Source organism: Emys orbicularis, chromosome 1 (genome assembly GCF_028017835.1).
Source record: "Emys orbicularis isolate rEmyOrb1 chromosome 1, rEmyOrb1.hap1, whole genome shotgun sequence".
NCBI classification, from domain to species: Eukaryota; Metazoa; Chordata; order Testudines; family Emydidae; genus Emys; species Emys orbicularis.
In genome coordinates, this window is record NC_088683.1 from 238,407,285 (window position 1) to 238,430,122 (window position 22,838).

A 22,838-nucleotide genomic window follows, 5' to 3' on the forward strand; every position below is an offset into this window, starting at 1 on the left:
TGATTAACCTGGAGCAACTGCCATTTGGTTACCATGGTACCAGGGATTTGTTTAGCCTGGGGCTAACATACCTGTTCCTCACTACTTTACTATAGCCATCTGGCCTTGCCCCATCACAATATATATATATATATATTGTGGTTATACGATTATTTTGATATGACTCCATTGATGTTAGGCTCTGTCAGCTGGTGGGTCCTATTGTCACAAGACTGTTCCCTTACTAAGGGGTGCATACAAAGGACACAAGCTAGCTCTACAGTAATGCCAAAAAGTTTGCAGTTTTAGACTTGCATAAGATGAAATGAGACCAAAAAAGAGAGAAATCATTGTTTAGAATAATATCTTGTGAGAGATTATCCAAATCCAGATTTTCAGACAATCTAAATTTTGAGATAACTCAGAGAAAGAGAATATGACCATTAAACATCTTTATAAATGGTCTGTTTCTTAACACGCACACACACAAATCAGGATTTGGCTACACTTGCAAGTTAGAGTGCATTAAACTCACCCTAACTCCTGAGTGTCCACACTGGCAAGGCACTTAGAGTGCCTGGACTCTGCAGCTGGAGCGCCTCTGGTAATCCACCTCCACGAGAAGCATAAAGCTTGCTGCGCCCTGGCTGAAATGCCCGGGTGTCAGTGTTGCATTACTGCACTGTGATTGGCGGCTGGAAGCGTCCTATAATCCCCTGAAGTCAAGTGGCCACTCTGGTCATTGTTTTGAACTCGGCTGCAGGCATGTGGATATCCCCTTTCAAAGCTCCATTTCTGACAGCCGGCATGCTTATCTGCTCGGGGACAAAGCAAACCATTACTGTGGAATGCTCCTGCTGCAGAGGCAGGCATTTGTGTGTGTGTGTGTGTGTGTGTGTGTATGTGTGTGTGTGTGTGTGTGAGAGAGAGAGAGAGGTGGGGGGGGCAAGGGCTGATATCGGGGTTTCCCCCTGCCGCTGTCTGAACTTACAAGACAGCATGCTGACATAATCTCTGTCCCCCAAAACACACTGTCTCTCTCCCTACATACACACAACACACTCCCTGTCACACTCCACTCCACCCCCTATTTGAAAAGCATGCTGCAGCCACTTACATACTGGGATAGCTACCACAATGCACTGCTCTCTGTGGTGCTGCAAGAGCTGCTAATGTGGCCATGCCAGTGCGCTTCCAGCTGAGAGTGTAAACACTCGGCAGCACTTTCCCTGCTGCGATCTCCGAGGGCCGGTTTAACTCCCAGCGCTCTACATCTACAAGTGTAGCCGTATCCTCAGTCTCTGATTTCATAGGTTTCGACTGCAGAAAGAAACAAAAAAAGTTTGTTTCCTTCCAGAAATGTAGAAATGCCCCCAGACTTGTAAAAGACAAGAGTAAAGAATAGACTTTACAGGCTTGAAGTAGTGTTAATGGGAAGCCAATATACAAGTGTTATTACACAGTTTTTCTGATGATCTTATCAAGAAATGAGAGGTCCATATATGTTCTCTGGATTTATGATGTACATTTTATTAGCAATTATTTGCTGGGTACTGACAATGTATTCAGATGGTATACATGTGAAAAACAGTCACTGCCCCAAGGAGAGGACAAGCTAATACAGAAGCAGTAAAGCAGGTATATAACACACCTGGCAATAGTGCAAGCAATGACATTGTTTACTACTGTCCCACTATAAATAATACTGATGATTTAATGGAAACATCTCAAAAGAATAGTATTGTTAACAAACAGGCATTACAGGGGAAATCCCATGGAAGCATTTTTAGAAACTGCATTAACAGTATTGGGAATGAACTATTGAAGTTCTTTGGTAGTGTCATCATTAGATGAGGAGCCAGGAGCTCCTCAGAAGTGTTGGAGTGACTGAACAAATGAGATGACACATCGCTAGTGAGAATGACTATCTTAAATCCTGTGCTAAAGCAGGTGTGAACTGGATATTTCCAGAAGCTTAAGCAGGCCCCTTCTAAGCTGAGTGGTCATGCAGTTAATGGATGTGCTGTTGTTTTCTCCTACAAACCTTAAAACTGTGTGCTTTCCAAAAATTACATGGCATCAAAAGGTATATAGCATGAAAGACAGAGCAATTGCTTCAGTCAAACCCACTCAATTCAAAGAAATCACACAGAAAAGTGGCATCAGTTTACGCAACAGCTGGAAAAAAATCACTTTCATTACAGACTTCAGAGAAAGTACCTAAAGTATAAGTGTCACAAGTCTGTTCTTGGCAGATCATCGCCTTTAGGAGCTATATTCAGACCACAAGCATGCGGGTCCAATTGCCCCCACCTCAGCGGATGCTAAGGTGTGTCGCAGTCTAGAGGGGCCAGTGCTCAACCCTCTATCTGAGTCCATTTGGCTGTTTCTTACCCTCTCAGCATGTGTCCACCCTACACAATAAGCCCAGCTCTGTGGGTCTTGGGTTTGTGGATTTGGTGTATACAAGCCCATGCTTGAGCGTCCATATTGCACTGTGAATCTAGGTTTAGAGTTCCTGCACGTGGGTCTCATTGCCAAGCTAACGCACCCATACTGTGCTACACAGACTTCTTACTAGGGTCTGTGATTCGATCTGTGTCCACACTACAAAATGACAGAGCTTGGAGAAGAGTCCCAGAAGGACTTGGGTTCTGACCTGCCCCTCTCCCCCTCCCCCCCCACCCAAAAAAAAGCTCCTAGGACCCAGGTCCTGAGTGCTTGCTGACCCAAGTCAGAATGATTTTGTGTGTGGATGGAAGGGGTGCGTCAAAGCTGAGTAAAAGGCTAGGCTGAATGCAGTGTAGACATACCCTTAGGGTAGGGTCCCAGCCAAAACAAACAAAACAGTTCACAGACAGGAAACAAGGTTAAATAAAATCATAATAGAAATGAAAAGAAACCTGTAGGTGGCATCTCTCTCACTTACGAAGGCCATGCAAGAATTTCAGTCTACCACAGAGATCATTGGGTCTCCAGTACAAGTCCCAATCTCTTTCCCTTTCTTGGCCCAGAGGATCTGTGTCTTTATTTTCTGAGTGCAGAGGCTCTGTTGGCTGTCAGACCTCTCTTTGTGCGCTAGGTAGCTCAACAGCCTGCTCCCTTCCCAGGGTTAGCCCTCCATCTGAGTGAAATTCCCTCCTTTTAACCCCTTTTCCAGTCCTGGCATGATTTGCAGGTGTGGAGGGGCGGGACCACTGTAGTCCAAAGCTATTCCTTAACCCCTTCCATGATTATATGGCTTTATATACCGCATCCCAGTAAGCAGCACTGTATAGATAGATAGATAGATAATGCTTTTACATGGGAGGATGAAGAAGATAGTGGATTTACAACTGATTGTGGATAAATCTGAAAGGTGCCCCAACTCCAGAAATGTTATATCTGAATGACATTTTTGGTCATAGTCAAGGAGAATGTGAATCAGTTGATGCATATATGACTTACATGAGGTGACATGATTCCTTAATTTATGATAGCTTCTATGTAGAATGAACAGGGGAGGCACAGTCTGCTTTGAGAAACTGATTTAACCTGAACCTAATCCACAGATATTTGTAGAAAAGTGAATGCAGAATCAGGATCTGAGTGCCTGAGGGAGCAGCATGTGATATCATTTCAGAAAGAGGAAATTAAAAAAAAAAAAAAAAAAAAATGAAGGAGCCCCTAAATACCAAAGAAACAATAAAAAGTTTTCTGACTGACAAAAATTCCTCATCCAGAACTCACTAAAGTCATTGGAGCCATTCCAACAGGTTTTGGCTTAGCCCCTTAGATGTATTCCAGAACACCAGCCAAGACATCTCCCAGCATTTGGTCAGATCTGTCCTTAGTTGATAACTTGTTCCAGTTGTCATGTACAGAACAGGCTCCCAACATCTTCAGAAACCTGAACTTTCATAGAAATATTATCCTAAATGTAACCAAGACTATCTGAAGCACATTAAATGCATGTTTTAAAATACTACATGTTTCACATAAAGATTTTGGCCCTGGTAGCATAGACCATCAATTCCTTATTATTTCTTATTCTGTTTGTAAACCGCCATGTAAATTTATGGAACTGTCTAAATTAATACTTATAATAATGTGCATCAGTGGTCATCAGCTGATTCCATACAAGAAGCCATTCCAGAATTTCCTTTGATCTATCTAGGATCCCTCCTCATTTAGTAATGTGGGAAAGTCGGTGTGGTCAGAATCCTTTGACCATGACTTCGAGGTTGATTTATGTGATGCAGTAGATTAAGCTGACAAAAAAAGACCACAGCTGAGACATACACTATCTTTTAATTAACAATAAAAACATCTCACAGCGAATGAAATATAGCAATTAAAAGAGAAACAATTCATTCGCTCAACAAATAGTTAAAATAATGTTACATTGTACAGAGGCACAGGTGAGTCCATGACTCCTCCTTCAGGCTGTAAAGAATGAAAAGCTTAATGTGTGACATTGCACATTCATATTCCATACCCTTTACGTCCCCCACGTACTGAAGTCCTGTTATGTGCACTGGAGTGTGTTTGCATCTCATTATACCTAATTTAGAGTTCCTAAATTCTCTTTTCTCGGGGTGTGCTGGAAGTAGAGGTGGCTAACCACCACTTTGCAAAATATACAGGAAGCATTTTTTTTTCAGGGATATCAGATTTAACTATCTTACTCTGACACACAAAATGAAAAGGGCAAAAATGGAGTCTCTGGCTGCTGATATTCACTGCCCTTCTGCATGCTTTCCAGATCCAGAACCCTAATACCAACCATTAGACTATTGCTACTACATGAGGGAGGGTGAACCTGGCTCCCAGACAGGCAATTCTAGCTCTACTGATACCATAATCCTCAATCACTCCACCATCACTCCAACATTTATCACTTCCTGTGTAAGGGACTGATGTTACACTGAAGTCATTATTTAGTGGGCTCAGGATCAAGAATTAAAACAGAAAAAAACACATCTTCCTGTTAAGATGATTTATAGACTGACAAATTCTCTTGTTGCATGCGTATCTGGAATGCATAGGAACATGTGAAGAAGGCAGCACTAGCTGTTTAGTTCAATGATTGCCAGATAGACGATTAAAAAAAACTACCTTTCATATCCTTGCATGTTTCTTATCTGGTCAAAGAAGCTTAATCATTACCATCTCTATGACATATTAAAGCAAATCTGAAGCCTTCCACAAAACCATTTGTCTAGATAACTGTTCTCTGCCTGCAAAGTCCAAGCTTTGGTGTGCATTTGTCTTCCTTATCTTAGTATGCCCCAAACCCTATGCCCTGCCATCTGGACGAGGGTATTCTGCCCTGTGGGATGGGGAATAGATACTGTGTCCAGACCTGGTGTGTATGTATATTTGTGCAGGCAATACAGTGAGTTAGGGGAACAGCAGATGGAAGTTTTCTGTTTTAAAAGAAGAAGAGGGAACCTGAGCTGTGTCCTAGCCAGGGCTATGATAGAGGGAAAGAGCTCCTGCTTCCCTTCATGGTACCTAAACTCTCATCACAGAGCTCTGTCATCACACTGTACACACGTCACCCCATCCAGCATGTGAGTATCAGAAATGAGTGTGGCTCTAACAATTCAGCTAGTTCTTGGTGGGGTTGGGCTTCCCTGACAGTATCTGGAAGATGAAGTTATGGCTGCATTGTCTGAACCATCCCTGACCATCCCTGAACATATAAAAAAATGTAGTAAATTTTCATCAAAGGTTTACTTACATAGTACCATGTGAATTACTCATATATCTCACTAGTTATCCTGGGCCAGGACAGCTGACCCTATTCCAGGATGTACTGCATCCAAAATAATTTTTCCCTGCAGTCTCTCACCATTACCTTATGACCATGTCCCTTGCTCTTTTTTATAGTATGTGAGCAATCACATGCATGATAGGAGAATCTAGCCTCATCTGTTCTCCCCTCCCCCATTCAAAGGTCCCAAAAGAATGAATGATGGTTTGAATGGTTACATATGGCACTACAAGTATATAGATAGCATTTTAATGGGTGTATGTTTTGTAGCATTTCTTTATTTGTATTAGTGACGTGAGAACAATTTCCTTTGGTTTATATGGCAGATTTGTATTTGACACATGATTTCCATCTATTGTTGCATGTATAATAGGAAACATCCTACAGTAGAGGTCTAACATCAGTATGAACTGGATTGCTGCTATAGGTGTACAATCTTGACCCTAGCAGATATAGTATAGGTGGATATGTATGATTCATCCATTTGCTATAGGCTTCATAGTTTTTCCACCGCACTGGTGGAATAACTTTTTACATTTGACCACAATTTCTTTTTCCTTGGGTAGCATTTGGAAAGGGATTTGTTAAAGCAACACTCCTCTCTTTTGGCTGAATCACATTTCCAAAAGCTCACCCAAACTATTTTTGGAGAACAGGTGGTACAAATCCCTGTTTGGTATCTGGAATTTCTGCTCTGCATCTGAGATCCACCTAATAAATTCACAGATTTTAAGGCCAGAATAGACCATTAGATCGTTTAGTCTGACCTCCTGTGTAACACAGAACTTTCACCCAGTTACTCCTGTTTTGAGCCCAGTAACTTGTATTTGACTAAACCGTATCTTCCAGAAAGGCTTCCAGTCTTGATCTGAAGACATCAAGAGATGGAGAATCCACCACTGCCTTTGGTAGTTTGTTCCAATGGTTAATCTCCCTCACTGCTTTTTTTTTTAAGTGTCTTATTCCTAATTTGAATTCATCTGGCTTTAAATTCCAGCTAGAGGGATCTTATGTGAGTAGCTCTCCTTGAATGTTCACAAATAAAATGTGCACTGCTTTCTTGTCAAGATGGTGGCATAAAGCAAAATGATGTACAGGACACATTTCAACACCACTTGTTGCACTAACAATTTTTAAGTACATTCCATTCTTATTTGCAGTGACCATTGTATTGTCTTGGAATATTTTACCTTTAATTTGTGGTGTTTTTTCTAATTTATTTTTAAATAGAAAAGTAGAAGAAAAATAATGTGCCTGTTTTCTATCGAAAATTGAGACTTGTTAAAAATTCAAAACTCAATAGACTGAATTTTCTGTTCAACTCCATTCATTTAAATCTTTTTGAACACAAAACTGTGATTACATTAAAATATTTAAGTAATTTAATGTCAATATGGAAACTAAACCAAGTGACATTTACACAGAACAGGCCCTTATCCTGAACTCAGTCAAGTCAGTGAGACTTTTGCTACTGAATACAATAGGAGGAGGATTGAGCCAAATATGTAGTCATCATAAATTGTAAAAGAAAATATATTATTATAGCTGATCCTATCATATGTTTCATTGTGAAATATGTGTTCTGCCTGTATTAACAAAGTATATAGCTCCAATTCAGTCTGAACAGAAAATATACTCCCCAATAAAGGCAATAAAGAGATATACAGGTTAGCATGGTTATTTAGCCCATCAGTCACTTATCTTTAGAAGCCACATTTCAATTCTAACTCTGCTTAGAAAGGAAATGAATTTTCCATTCTTATTTTAGTCACTAGCAGATAACTGTTCACATTTCAGTGAACTGTTTGCTGCACAGTTAGCAATACATGATCAGATGCCCAGCACCAGAATAGTTATATGACATTTTAAAGACAAGATCTAGACTCATTTTCAGAATTGAGGATGTGGAGAGATGGCCTTATAACTATCTGTACTATTTCATATTTTTCTCCTGAGCACAAGACAAATATATAATGTTCTCAATACACGTGAGTGTTTACTATTCTTAAGTAAGTCTGTGATAAATTATTATGGTTTTATTGTCATGGTAAGTAACTACTTTCAGTTCATTTCTGACTATGTAAAGGCCATTCAGTGCACTTTTATGTGAGTCAGGGCTACTTGCGGGCTGATTCCATAGCTTGGAGTGAGTCTTTCACAATTTATTTCTTCAGTTTTTCAAATTTGGTGTTTTTAATGTCTTTTTGCTTACATAGGAAATTGGATTTAAAGAAAAAAGGGCATTCTGGATTGTCTCGATCCAGACCAAGTGTTACATAAAACTCATACATAATTTTATTTTCATTAAAGTATTTAATAAATCATCATCAGGATGATTCAAATATTAAGTTAATTCAGATAGTGACTAAAAGGTGATAATTCCTGCAAGATTACAGAAAGAAATAAAAATACCTGTATTTCTTATGAAAAACTGATAATTTGGTGGATTTAATATTTTTTATTTATATTACTTTTTAATTGCACATTAATTTTGTTTTTGCAGCAATGACTTTTAACCAAAATAGCTTCATTGTCAGAGGATTTACTAGAGATATACATATATTTTTGAAATAATATTTTGAATTTGTTCTTCTTGACATCTTATGTTTGTATGCAGTTTGCATCTTTTTTTTTAATTTTTCAAATGTAACAGATTTTGACTTTTTGTGTTACATTTTTCTATTTTTTTTATTTTTCGGGGCTAGTGGTTATATTTTGTTTTTTTTAATTTTGAAGAATCTGCTGTTTTTGAATTCTCTTTTTTCCCTTTATTCTTCTCACTATGACCCCAGGAGCCAACACAAAGAAAAGCCCAGATGATATAACCAATAATGATCGCGGTGAAGATGAAGGTATTTTTTTTTCCAAGCTCGACCCTGATGCATGAACATAAACTTCTTCTTTTTATTATTATTATTTCAACATGATTTTTCCCCCTTATTTGACAAAAGTGCACTTCAATGTGCTTATTTATTTTCTTCTTGTTTTGGAAACCATTTTTATTTTTTTATTTTTAAAACCCAAATTAGTGTATAGATGACTGTAGCTCCCTTGTGAGATAAGTATAAAGGTTATCCCTAAATATGTGTGAAGTGAGTAACATGCATAAATATTATTTACAACCAAATGTTTCCCTCCACCCCTCACTGTTGCATAGGAAAAGAAAATGGAATTTAAAAACTTGCATGTGTTCTTCCTCCTTTCTACCTCTAATACATTGTGTAAGTTCACCTTGCTTTATGAAACTCATGAAACAGCACATGTTATTTCTACCATTCTTCTTTCCCTCCCCAGATGCACAAACTATATGGTGGATGCAATTGCTTTGAAACTCGTCTGTGGTGTTTTTATTTAATTTTCTTCTTGGTACATGTTTTATTTCTAGGGTACAAAAATAAAGGAAGCCTATTGATGATGCTTCACTATTTTCTCCTATAATTAGCCAGTTTTCTAGGCTATATTTTATCTGAGCCTGACCCAAATCCCATTGAAATCAGTGATGATCTTTTCAACGACCTCTGGGAAAGTTGGATTGGATCCATTGAAAGGAAATGCTAAAGTTAACAGGAAGTATCATAAAAAGTGTTACAATGAGATAGTTTTGTTTCCTTCTTTGGCAGTGAAGCTTTTTAGGATCTTTTAAACATGGAAAAAAGTCATGAAATTTCTCTCTGTACTCATCCTTGCTTCTTACTTAAGTTATACTGACTATCCATTTTCATTTAAATACTCGTCAGATTTTTTAAAAAAATGTCTGAATTAGTTACATTAATTACCCCTGAATTAGGGCTCACATTACAGCCCTTGGTAGTTTGAGAATAGTTGGTAGATGTAATAGAGTACAGAAATTTAGCCCGAATTCCTTATACCTGGCCTTTTCTAAGTGTTATTTCATATCTTGCTCCTGTGTTCTTATATCTGACACCAGCTCAAATCGTTGGGTTACAATTCTTTTCTCTTTCCTTCAGAGTTGTGTACATCACAGTGAAGTCACTCTTAATCTCCTCTTTTCTTGAGAGTTTAGTCCTGCTGTATTTACTCTAACCTTTTAAAGGACAGTAACTCAAATCTCTGGCCCTTGTATCATATCAGTTGCCCTCCATTGTACCTTCTTCATTGCTGTAATATACTTTCTTTCCAATAAGTGGACCAGAACTGTACACAACACTCTAAAAGAAGCCTCACTCTTGCCCAAATAACACCCTCTCTTTTATAACTGATACAAGAAATGAATTTCTAACTGACAGTAACATGACTTGTGACACCAGATTGCATAACCAGATAGAAGAAACAAAAACAATTTGAAAGGTAGACATATACTATATTATAATCAATAATTGTTTTATTAATGAGAATGCCTATTCTAAGGCTAAGTAATATCCTAAAGTCCACAACAGAGGGAATAAATAGTTCATTCATTATTTTAAAAATATATTATCACTTTAGATATAAACAGGTTGCTAGTAAAGTGTGATGGATTGAGTGCCTTCATTTTTGTCCAGTCCTGCTCCCATTGATGTCAAATAGTAAAACTCCCTTTGACTTTGATGTTGTAAGATCAAGCCTTTAGGTAACACTTGATAATAAGAGAAGATTAAATAAAACAAATTATTTTACAAGGTTTCATGCTTTTTAGTGCTGTTCTTGAGGTTCCATTGTCATAGAAACCATTTTAGTATCTGTTATATTTCAAGGGCTAATCTGAACCTGTGCAATAGTCATCAAATATGCTTTCCAGTACTTCACTGAGCAGAGTACAATATTCATCATTGTGTTATGTTCTTTTGTTTAGATATAGACTAGAACAGAGAACTCCTGGGTTTTAATCTAGTTCTTTACCAGCAAGATCATCTACCTTGTCACTTTGATTAGGCACAACATGACACTAAAAGCTTCATTTTGTTTGGGAACAAAATCTTGATGTTGAGTACTAGGCTACTCCTATTTGTTAACTCCTAGACAGGTTCAAACAGGAGATGATTTGCCATGTTTAGGTTTTTTTATTTGGATAATTTAATGTTAAGATGTTGCCTGTTATTGCAGTAAGAAATGCAGCTTTATACTTTCCACAAAGATGTTTCTCAGTTGCTGGGGGAATGGGAAGACTGGATCAATGGTATCATTTTATGATTTAATGTATTGGTTTATCTTGATTAGTTAGAATTTTGTGTTGAGAATATTCTAATAGTGACACCAGTTACTGTGCAATTTAATTTTCGATTGAGGCTTCTCATTTATCTTACAGTTAAATTTCTTACACACTATAGTACTTTCCCAGTGTTCTGAGAACATTCCTTATGAAACTATACTTGGAAGTAACAAACAAGTACCAAAAACAATTTCTCAGCCTCTAAACCCACTGAGTTTGACGTAGATCACTCTGAAGTGACCTAAGTACAAGCACAGAGGAAAGCTAGTTGACTGAAGAGCTGTAGATAAAATTGAAAATATGGGGAAAAGAAATTATTTTAATAGCATTTTTGTGAAAAAGCAACTACCTATTTTGTTTCAATATTTTTATTACTTTATTGTGTCTTCCTTACTTGCATTTTTTTCCAGACATTCATGATCAGAACAACAAGAAACCCGTTATGGTCTACATCCACGGGGGATCTTACATGGAGGGTACTGGCAACATGATTGATGGGAGCATTCTAGCAAGCTATGGAAATGTCATCGTTGTAACCCTCAACTACAGGCTGGGGGTTTTAGGTAAGTGACTCATTTCTTAAACAGAAAAGTACTAAATGTGCATTGGAATAATTAGGTGGAGTTTCCATTTAACTAGCTAATTTGATAGAAATGTTTTATTGTTGAGTGCATCCATTGATCTATTGCAACTTCTTTTAAGAATATTTGGACCAATTTTGTGTTGTAAAAGAGAATATACTTGTGGGTGCATAGCTCCCATTTTAATCGTATTACTTGCATTGATTTAATTTTGAACCCCTTTTGATATTTTGTAAAGTTTTTGTTAACTGAACTATGCTGATTCTTCCCTTACTATAAACAGCTGCCTTCACCTTCAACAAAAATTCCTTTTTGGGGGGGAGAGGGGGAGGAGCTATATTCTCATAAATCTAAAATGTCACCATAACATCATTTTACTGCTCTTGGCTCAGTGACTTCACCAGTTCTGAGTTGTATGTGTTTTCATACAAAATCTCCTCCATTTCACATATAAGGAAGAGGAGAAGTCAGCAAAAAGTATCACTCCTCAGAGTTCTAACACTGTGTTAAGGACATAAGGGGTGTTTAGCTGTTGGGGTTTTTTTGTTTTGTTTTGGCAGAAGTGGAGATTTTTATTATTTTATACTAATACAGAATATGTTCACTTTGGTGGAGTTGGTTGAAGCAAAAAAAGGTCTATAATGTCAAGGAGTGATATAATTTTTCTTTGTGAATATCATAGAATGATTCCTCCATACACCTGAGTTAATATGTTGAGTGAAGTTACTTTTGCTGCTCACTAGCATAGGCAAAAGCAGCCTGCCCAATATGTTGGCATCATTTTAAATGTTAGATTCAATTAAATGAGCTCCTTTGAGCTATGATATTACTAAGCTACCCGAAATGTTCCTTTTTCTTCCTTCTGTTACTATGTTATGCTCCTAATGCAAGGACCATATTCCATTTTTCAATGTAAAATTAAGGCAAACCTTTATTCATGCCAGTAGTCTCCTTGATCAGGCCTAGAAAATCAATTTGAATGCAAACGATGAAGAATATAGTCTATGGATACATAATTTTTGCTAGAGTTTACATATCTTCAGCATTTGTGACCATATAAGGTAAGTCACAGTGATATTTCTAGGTGTGGTCTTACTATGTATATGTTACTAGCAACTCAGCTTTATGTATATATGTTCTTAGTGTGGAATGGAGGAAGTTCTTTCACTTGATTCAACTGTTGTACTTGATATGGTTGATATGGTTAAGGTGTTTAGCAAATAAACAAACAACAAAAAATCTCCAGCTACTCAGAATAATGGAAATTTTTTCTCATACCCTCTCCCTCAATCTGTTGTTCAGTGATTTAAAATATGAAAGAATAGTTTCTTAACATCAGAAGCAGCATTAAAACTTAAAGCTATGATTTCTCAAAAAGGCTTCAGTGGTCATATGCAATACAGTTGAGGAACATAAAAGCACAAAACCTAATTCAAGCATAAAGAATAGCAAGAAAATAGGTGCACAGTTGTGGAGATGCAACCCTCTTTTTAACTGCACATGTGTATGTTAAACAGAGAGAATGCAAACCACACACCTAATCCTAGGGGTGCCCCCTTGTAAGGAATTATGAATGATTGAAAAGTTCTCTTTGTAATGTTTTCCTTTGTTTCTTACAAGTCAAATTACTCAAGGATTAAGATGATTCTGAATATTTTTAAAAAAATGTATCCCAGTCTGAGGAAATGGAAGAATCTGCCATATTTACCTCTATAGATCTTAACAACCTCCTGTTGTCTGTATTTAGATGGAAGAAAGATGAGAGAAGGTGTTTTTACCTTGCTAGCTTGGTATACAAGTATGACAATCTAAAACAATATCTATGAGGAATTTAAGGGGTTTGCAAAAATAGAACTTTGTATTTTAACTTGTTTCTCTACCTCAGTAAATATAAGCTTTGTGATGCTACAGATTTTATTCTTGGTTCCAAAAGGCCCATGTTTAAAAGGGCAAAAGGTCCATTCAGAATATGCATATAGCACCCGGATACATTCAGAAAGCAAATAGGAGGGGGAAATGTTTCAAAACCAAATTGTTCCTCTTCTATTCTGTCTTCTTGTGCCATTGTGTAATCTGACTATAGCCCTTGAGAAGACATTTGGCTTCTGTTAACATATTGGATGGAGAGCAATTTGGAATGGAAGATGTTAGGCCCACTGCAAAGAATTCTGAAAGAGTATTGGGTGGAGAAACAAAGGAGAGAAACTGTATTTCTTCAAATAAATGAGCTCATAGAAAATGTATGTTCAGTAACAAAACAACGATAGAGTTAAAACAAAAAGAATTAAATACCTAATAAGTGCCAACAACTTAAAAAGGAGAGTTTAAGATTTTATTTTAAATCTCAAAAGTGTTCAGGAAAACACTATGAATTCAATTTAATTATTTTGAGGGAAGTGTTCCTGCTACATATAACAGATCTAGATGTTGGATGGCTCCAAATTTGGGAGGAGGATAGTATTTGGATCCAGAGTTTCAATTCAGTTGCAGCTTAAATCATTTCATGTCTCTCCTCCCGCCCCTCCCCCCTTGTGTTTTAGTACTTTTTAAGTTTTTTTCTGTGTGGATACACCCATAGCAGATGACTATTACAGAAATGTAATTTGTACTTGTTGTTGTTGTTGTTGTTGTTGTTACTGCTAAGATTCTCACCCCATGATTTTTTTTTCTTTTAATCTGTATTATGCCATCAAACGCAAGAAAAAGAAAATACATATCAGTATGGATGATATGGATAATATACTGTAATATAACTCAGACAAATCCCAGTTCATCAGAATGAATGGTCCTGGAAAAAAAAAAATCCATTGTAGAGATTACCTGTGTTTATGCATCTATGTATTTCAATCAAATCTCTTCATAAATTAAAGGAAAAGAAAACATATAGGAACTACATTATCTATCTGATTGTCTTTTCTCTAAAAATCTGCATACCAACAAAAGTCATAGAGATATCTTTCTGTCTATCTATCTTAAACAACAGAGACTTTTGGTTTACTGCATTGTGATTTTCATTTACTTTGGTACTGCCTCATTGATTAATTCCTGCGTGATAACCACAGCACTGAAATTTGACAAGAGTGGTTCATGAAATCTGTGGTTGCTCTGTCTCTTTTTTTAAAGGTCATAAGCTGCGGAGAAGACCCCTTATAACAGGAAACTTTATTACTGTATATGCATGATAGACTCCTAGGATTCCAGAAATATGGGTAAGAGAATGCCTGCAGACACCATGCAGATGGGAAAGAATTGTGTCTTTCATAGACTTCAATCTGCACACCCACTTCGCTACAATTTCCCACCTTTTAAACAAGTGAAATGGTAATTCTTTAAGTCTCATGTCGCCAGAAATCATCCATCTTGGATAAAATGCGAACTTCGTTTGTATAACAAATTCAGTCGTTGGGTGACAGCAACCCGTAAACCCTATGAAGACAGGGCTCCTCATTACTGCATTTGTGATACAAATATCCTTTTATTTTTCTCTAAGAAATTAAGAGCTAGTCTTAGCTCTGAGTGAGAATTATCTGTAGAAGCTATGCCCCCATCTGAACAGCAGGAAAAAGTATGGCATAAGAGTCACAATTCCACCCTTCTGCCTCTTGCTCTTGAGGAAAGCAGATTACTGCAGCCCGGGAAAGGTTGTAGCTTACTTCCTCTCTGTGTGTTCATGTAGATCTACTGGCAGATTGCGGAGTGGAGCCAAGGTTCTGCCTACCCCTGTTTTGCCCCCACTTGATCACAGTGCGGAGCAGTGGGAGTGCAAAGGCTGCACTCCTTAGGGTACTGGGAGCCACAGTTTGAACAGCCCAATGCGGTTGTGCTATGATTAGGAGGCCGTTACTCCTCTCTGAGGTCATATTTGGGCTAATCAAAATCTACACCAATGAAGTACCCAGAAATGATGAAATAGAAAACAGCTTGGCTGTGGTCTCATCCTTTGCTTCAACTTAGATGAGAAGGAATTGCCTTTATAAGAGTTGCAATTGAATCTGAATTTTGCAAACCACGTATGATAATTGGGAATTCAATGTATCAGGAGAGTTAGGCAAAATGGAGCTCTGCAGGAGCTTAGCTTCAGCTCTGTTGCATCAGCGACATGCTAGAAATTCAGTAAATGTGGAAGTTTGGATATTAAGATTCAATAAATCTGGACTTTCATGTATTAATTTTAGTTGATTCCTCCTATTTATAATATGACTGTTTTGCTTTAACAAGAAACAGGATTTCCCTTCCCTACCTACAAACTCTTTGTGTTCTTGACTTGTTTTCAGTATTACACGGAGCAGATACAGACAGAACAGGGATTGCTATTATTATTGCTTTATTTATTAATGTGGTGAGTCATGTACATGGTAAGTCCTAGACTTGCTTGTGAGACAGTGGAAATGAGCTCCAATGAATGTGAGCTCCAAAGAGATGTAACATTAACAAAAAGATGGATTGTCTGAGCTATTTTTGTGCAATTTAATTTAGAGACGCTCTATGCAATGGTTTCATATGGTTGGAAACAAAAATATTCAGCACCATCCACAAAAGACAATATACACTAATGTAAACTTAGTGTTTGTGTGAAAGACTGACCTGTAATTCTTGTGTTCTAGAAATATGACATGGGTTTCTGGAAACTAGCATATAATGAAATGCCTAATGCAATAAATAAGACATGCTCAGGGTTGGAAATAATGAATTCTATTTCATATTTCCAAAAGCAACTCAAAGTTTTACATTTCCTTCCCCAAGACAACCAAAACATGCAGAAAAGAGTAGCCTGCCTTTTCTCTACCTGATTTTTATTTTATTCTTCAGTTTTAAATGCTCTCTCCTTTAAGCAAACTTCCCTTTTACCAGGGAAAAACCAGTATTCAATCATGGTACTCCATTATTAATGGACAACAATAAATAAACCATGTTTGGGTCCTGCATGTTACTCAGCACTCTAACAGGTTGTTGAGTGTCCTCAGCTCTCAGTAAGTGCCCTGTTTCTAAGTTCAAGCCTCAGTCCACTGGAATGGTCAACATTATACCATATTTAGGAACTGATTGAATAAAAGAATACATGTAGCTTGTAAAATGTGGAAGTACAGTGTTTTAGACCATTCTGAGATTATATATAAAAGAATCAGGTCCTTAGAGAAGTACACTGGTTATTTTGATAGATGGAGGGAAGCTTCCATCTATTGTCACTGACAAATTAGTGGGTTAAGAGAAAACTGGAATAAAATTCTACTTTGCTATAAATAAGTATGTTGTAGAAATTTGGGAACTCATTTCCCCCAAGTCATATATATGACCAAAATAAAAACAAATTCAGATTTTCAAACCAAAATAATTATTGAATAGCTACATATAGGGAGCTCGTAACATGCAATTTCATGCACCTCTTTTACATAATGCTAGTTTATGAAGAAATGTTCTGGAAGTGATACTCTTTGGTATGCTTTCAGAAAAATGCCCAAATTAGCAATGCTCTAAAGGAGCCTGAATCTTCTTTTCAAACATACTTTTTATTTCCAGTGACCAGCCAAAATGCACAACTTGGATTATATGCACTAAGAGGTTACACTTAAAATCTTCGTTACATCTAGAGCAGAGCAGATTCATTTTTGCTGACGGGTTCATAGCAGTATCCTAGGGTGTGTTAGACTTACTTTTAAGATCATTTTCTTTTTCATTTAATACATATAATTGTTATTCCTTTTGGGAGGATTCTTTATGGGTTTCTTTAATTCAAGACTTGCATTTGTTCTAAAGCTAATTACTCAGAGTTTTAAGTGTTAAGAATGTTCAGATTGAAGAGAGAGAGAGATAACAAGAATAGCAGAGGCTACGTGCTCCTTTTAAAAGTGAATGTCGCTTTTTTGAAAAAAGTTGGGTTGTAGTACTGTCTACAGTTTGTCTTCAAAGGCCCAGATTGTGGCCTGATTGCATGCCCACAATGCCATGTCTCCTCTACAGAGCCTATGTTGGCATAGTGCCTCCCTTCCCCCACTCTGGAAGTGGGCAGAGCTGAACTGGTCCAGGGCACTGGGTAATCAATTGCTACGGGTATGGGCCAGTGATAGATTACCACCCCATGGGAGTAAGCAATGTGCTGGGACTGCACAGCTCCCATGGGGTGGACCTTCTAGAGGGCAGATTGTTTTAAGATACATTATTATTTATTATTTGTATTACCATAGTACCTAGAAGCCCTAATCACGGACCACGATCCCATTGTGCTAGCACCGTACAATCACAGAACAAAAAGATGGTCCCTGGCTCAGGGCACACTCTAAGTACAAGACAAGAGACAGCAGATGGATACAGACAGATGGAAGATTACAAGTAAACAATGAGATAATATTAGCATGATAAGTAAGTGGTCTCTGCATATGAGCAGCCTAACGGTTGTGAAGTTTTATGTAGGCATCGCAGCAAAACAGAATTTTGAGGAGGGACTTGAAAGTGGCGCAGAGAGGGACTTGAATGTGGTGAGTCTAGCGCTGCCTCACCTATATTCCTCAACTCTAAACTGGAGGTCTCCGAACCTTTTCAGTCCCTGGCCTGTCTTATGAGAGTGTCACTAATGGTGTCAGTTAATGCCAGTTGTCATGGTTATTTTATGACCTGAAGCAATACCACAAGTCTACTTCCAAATTCTAACTGAATCATTCTTACTGATGATGTAAATTCGTATTCATGGTTCATGATATAACTTCCATTAGCATTAGCTGGAATGATGTATGTTGTTCACTGACTTTTTGAATCATGTTTTAATGTTTTGGTTACAGTATTGAAACACAGAAATTAGAGATGTACAAGATTCACTGAATCATCTTCTTACTGTCACCCAGGGTTCTTTCAACCCAAAGCTCATGGTAACCTTTAGTCTGTGTGAGGAGGTGTCAGGAAATAAATCAGGGGAGACACGGCCATCCAACCGATAGATGGGTGGCACAAACAGGCCAACACAAGAGTGCTTTCACTTAAAGCTAAACTTTACTTAATCTCAAGCACTTACACACGTCCGCAACAAGATTAGTAAAACACCCCCAACCCTTGATAATTACCAAAGCTGAGTGTGGCTTTCGAGTGACACAGCGGCAGCCCGTCTGCTGCTGGGGAAAACAAGATGCATCCAGAGGGAGAGGCCAGTCCCAAAGAGTCCCGCCTATCTCAAGCTTTTTCCCCCTATTTATACATTAGTAATACAATGACATGTCCCTTAAAGAAAACTTATCAAGCAAGCAGTTCCACTGGGCAAGCAAGAGGCTCCTTCTGATTATTGATTAACCAGGTGTGGGTCTTTCCAGAGCCTGCAGCCTTGAGACCCCAATAGACATTCCTGGGGGTACATCCTGCTCTTTTCAAATGCATGTATCAGCAACTTTAACACAATTCTTATCAGGAAGGACGCGGGGTCAAGCTGCCCTTTCAGAGGGACCCTAAACCCCCTCCCCTCCTGCCTTGGTCAAGCTGAGATTGCTGATTGGCCAATTTACAGCTTGCTGACTAGGCTGTCTTTAACAATAAGCCATAGTGGTTTTAAGCACTTTACTGGTTTGCCAAAGTCTCCCCATACACTTACCTCTTTGGATGTCTGGGTTCTGTATCTTTGAAATGTCCTATTGCTTAATCCTTGGCTTCATGATATTTGTTTTACTGAAAGGGCTGGGCACTGTGAAATTTAGAGGCAGCATGAGCATGAGTTACTGGAGCACAAGGTACTGAGCATAGATTTGTATGGTTTTTAATATCACAGGTATTCCTTTCACATAGTAAGTGTATGGTAGCAGAGTAATATATCTCTAGCAGCACATGCCATTGTACTCCATTTTCCTATGGCTTAGCTTGTAGGGTATAAAATCATTTAAGGCTTTAATGCTCCTGGCTAGTTTTGAAAACCCTCACATAATTGCTCGGTTGATTCTGAATAGCTAATTATCAAACCTGGCACTGATCAAGAATTTTTGGCTGAAGGTCCCCATACCTGAGTGCAGCCAATTCTACTTTCTCCAGGCACAGTGGACTAGTCCAGCTACTCATGCCTGTTAGAGTTAAAAACTAACAACGCCCCAAACACACTCCCAGAAGAGGAGTCTTTCACAGACATCTGTCAAATGAAGTGGAAAGTCTGGCATTAGAATGAACAATAGACAAAGAATCTGGATTGTGGCAATTCAGCGTTGAATGGTACACTATGAGCTCCTTTATATATATCTCTGAACGCACTAATTCTTGTCTCTAGCTCTCTTCACATTTTCTTTTTTTCCATGCTGTATAAAGGAAAATCTGTTGCAATGTCTTCAGTGGGCTTTTGTAAGTAGCAAAACAGACGTAGTGTGTTTTTTATTATGTTTTTATATATGTAGATGTTTGTATGCATAGGCCAAACATTTCAAAGTTGGGTGCCCAAAGCTACAGTCATAAATTAATATTTAGGCACCCACATAAAGGGCCTGATTTGCTCAGCTTCCATAAATCTCTTTGAAGGGCTGAGCTGCAGGTGTTCAGCACTTTTGAAAAGCAAACCACTTTTATGTAGATGCTCAACTCTGGATTGAGGAGCCTAACTTCAAAAATACCTTCAATGATAAATGAATACATTGTTTGACAAACTGGATCAGAGCAATGGTCCTTTTTAACAAATATCTTACCTCTAGCACTTTCCAATACCTGGACAACTGTACTATGCTATAATACAAGATGAAAGAATTTCCTTCCTGCCACATTCAGGCAATCTCTTACTTGATTCATCGGCTGTAATTGCTTTTGGGATAACCTCTAAAGGCCTGGTTATTGGTAATTTTGCCTTTGGCTTCAATGGGTTCCAGATTATGCCTTTAGGTTGCTTAACTATAAATATTATTAAGGGTTATAAAATGCCCCAACTGTTTTAAAAATCCTTGCAACATTTAACAAAGAGTCCCGTGGCACCTTATAAACTAACAGATGTATTGGAGCATAAGCTTTCGTGGGTGAATACCCACTTCGTCAGACGCATGTAATGGAAATTTCCAGAGATCTTTTTAGAGGTCCAGACTAACACAGCTACCCCTCTGATACTTGCAAAATTTAGTTTTTGGTTGCATTCGGAGTTGCTCTGACCGGGGTTTTCATTCAGCCCAAATGTCCAGGTATGCTATTTTGATCCCCATTAAATTCCCTCAAAGTTTAGGAGTATATGGATATGGGGTATTGGTGCAGGTTGATATCTACACTATTTCTGTCAATGACATACTACAGAAGTAAGTTTGGCTGTGTGCTGCATAAAAGAGCATATCCTCTTAAATACATTGGACAGATGCTCAGCGGGTGTAAATTAGCACAGCTTCATTGACTTCAGTGGAGCTATGCTGATTTACACTAACGGAGAATCTGGCCCACTGTTTCTGATATTCATGACCTTTTCCAGACCACCAACAGTCATTGTTTGCAAAAAGATTATCAACGTCAGGACCGGCTCCAGGTGCGTGGGGCGGCAATCTGCAAGAGGCGGCATTCCGTGTGTTTTTGCTGCTCCAAGCAGTGCGCCGAATTGCTGCCACGGACGGCGGGGGCAGTCCATATGCCGTTAGGGCGGCATGCGCATTTCCACGGCGGCAGCAATTCGGCGCACTGCTTGGGGCGGCAAAAACAGTAGATCCGGCCCTGATCAAAGTTCAGTTATATCGATATCGATCATTCAGTTATCTATGTAAAAAAGTGTTATGTTTTGTGGTATGTTTCATACAAATGATGCCATGGTGAAAATATTAAGAATACTTTTGATAAGATAATATAGATCACTGAAGGCTTTGCTACTCATGCATTATGTGGCCATTTCAGTGTTATAAAAATTGATTACATTTTTGCATGTTACACTTTTGCATGATTAGATATATTAGACAAAATTACTTCATCAATTCCAGCTATTCATAAATATTAATAGATGTATATAAGCATGAGCATACACATGTACTGTAAACACATGGCTTCTTCCTGGTGCTTCCTTGTGGCGTTGGGCAGCCCTACAGGTGGCCCCTCACCTCAATTGCCCTTTTGAGTCCCCAGTAACTCCATGGAAACTGATGATCAGGTCCATTAACATAGTTTATTAACAAACAGTACTCCAGGCAGTCCATAACAAGCATCTCAAAACATAGTCTATATCACCCCCAGCACATATATTCCTTAAAACGCAGTTTCATTCTCACCAGACCCTGGTGTTTTCTGCCATACCTCCATCCCTCTGCCTGGACAACCACCTTAGCCCTTCCATCTGGGGTGCAACTCCACTCTTCCCAGCAGGAACTCCTACAGCATCTCTTCTGGGTGCATCTTTCACTCACCCTGGTCCTCTCACCATTCTGCAGGCTCCAGCTCTCCCGCAAGGAGACATGAGTGGGTAAGCCCTTCTGCTGCTCCTCCTTCCTTCAGCCCTCTTTGGCCATTGGCTCCAGCTTTCCAGCTTAGAGTCAGCAGGCATCTCCCTCTGCTGTTCCTCCTGCCTTCAGCCCTCTCCATCCTTCAATCCCTACCCCCCTCACTTGGGGGCGGCAGCTGGCAAACCCCTCTTGCTGCTCTCCTGTCTACAACCTTCTCCCAGGAACCACCTTTTGTTTCTGCCATCTCTCATCTTCTGTTTTTCTCCTGTCTGACTCCAACTGACTGAACCAATCTTCTGTGATTCTCCAGGGCTTTTTTCTCACCAGTGCCCCACCCTCTTTATTGACCCAACTGAGAGCACCTAGAGTGGAATAGAAGAGCTGAGCCCAGTTTAATTTAATGGACCAACTACCCTGTTGCATGTATTACTGACAACTTTGTATTACTGACAATGTAGGGCCTATTGTCAAAATTGTGTTTTAATATTTCTCAGATCATATTGTCTTAAAATAATCTACATAAAGCTTGTGAAGTTGACCTGGTAATTCAGTTTATAAAACAAATCTCAGTGTATGAAATGTGAAGGACATTTTGCTGGTTATAGTATTCAAAAATATCTTATCTTAATTTTCTTCTGCAAATGAGATCTGCTGTCCTACCAGTGCCATTGCTGAATAAAAAGGGCTAAACTAATTGTGCTGGTGAATTATATATTTACAATAAATGTAATGTGTTATCAGTTGGCTGCTTGTTAACCTAATTACATCTTCAACCTACTGTTTATATATGGTAACATGGAAAAGTCTCAACAATTCCAACAATTTCTGAAGATCTGTAGTAACAGTAAAGTAAGTTCTGCTGTGTCTAGATAAATTGCCTAAAACAGCATTCTGTTCTGAAAAGTGTATATGGAAAAATGGTATCTTCTTCCTCAACATCTCTACTGCCTGTGTGTATGCAGAGTCATATATGCTTAGCAACTCTTTTTTTTTTCTTTTTCTTTAATACTTTGTACTCTGTT

At 38.4% G+C, this 22,838-nt stretch overlaps 1 protein-coding gene across 4 annotated transcripts in view; it reads left to right on the top strand.

The window, feature by feature from the left end:
• Positions 1–22,838, top strand: part of NLGN4X (neuroligin 4 X-linked) — a 191,860-nt gene that overhangs the window by 66,331 nt on the left and 102,691 nt on the right. For 2 of the 4 annotated variants that reach the window (XM_065405435.1, XM_065405427.1), the window contains exons 2-3: positions 8,530–8,589; positions 11,297–11,449. In XM_065405435.1, coding sequence (XP_065261507.1) covers positions 8,530–8,589; positions 11,297–11,449 — 213 coding nt within the window. The remainder of the gene's footprint in view (positions 1–8,529; positions 8,590–11,296; positions 11,450–22,838) is intronic. The other 2 variants (XM_065405444.1, XM_065405452.1) reach the window with 1 other exon arrangement.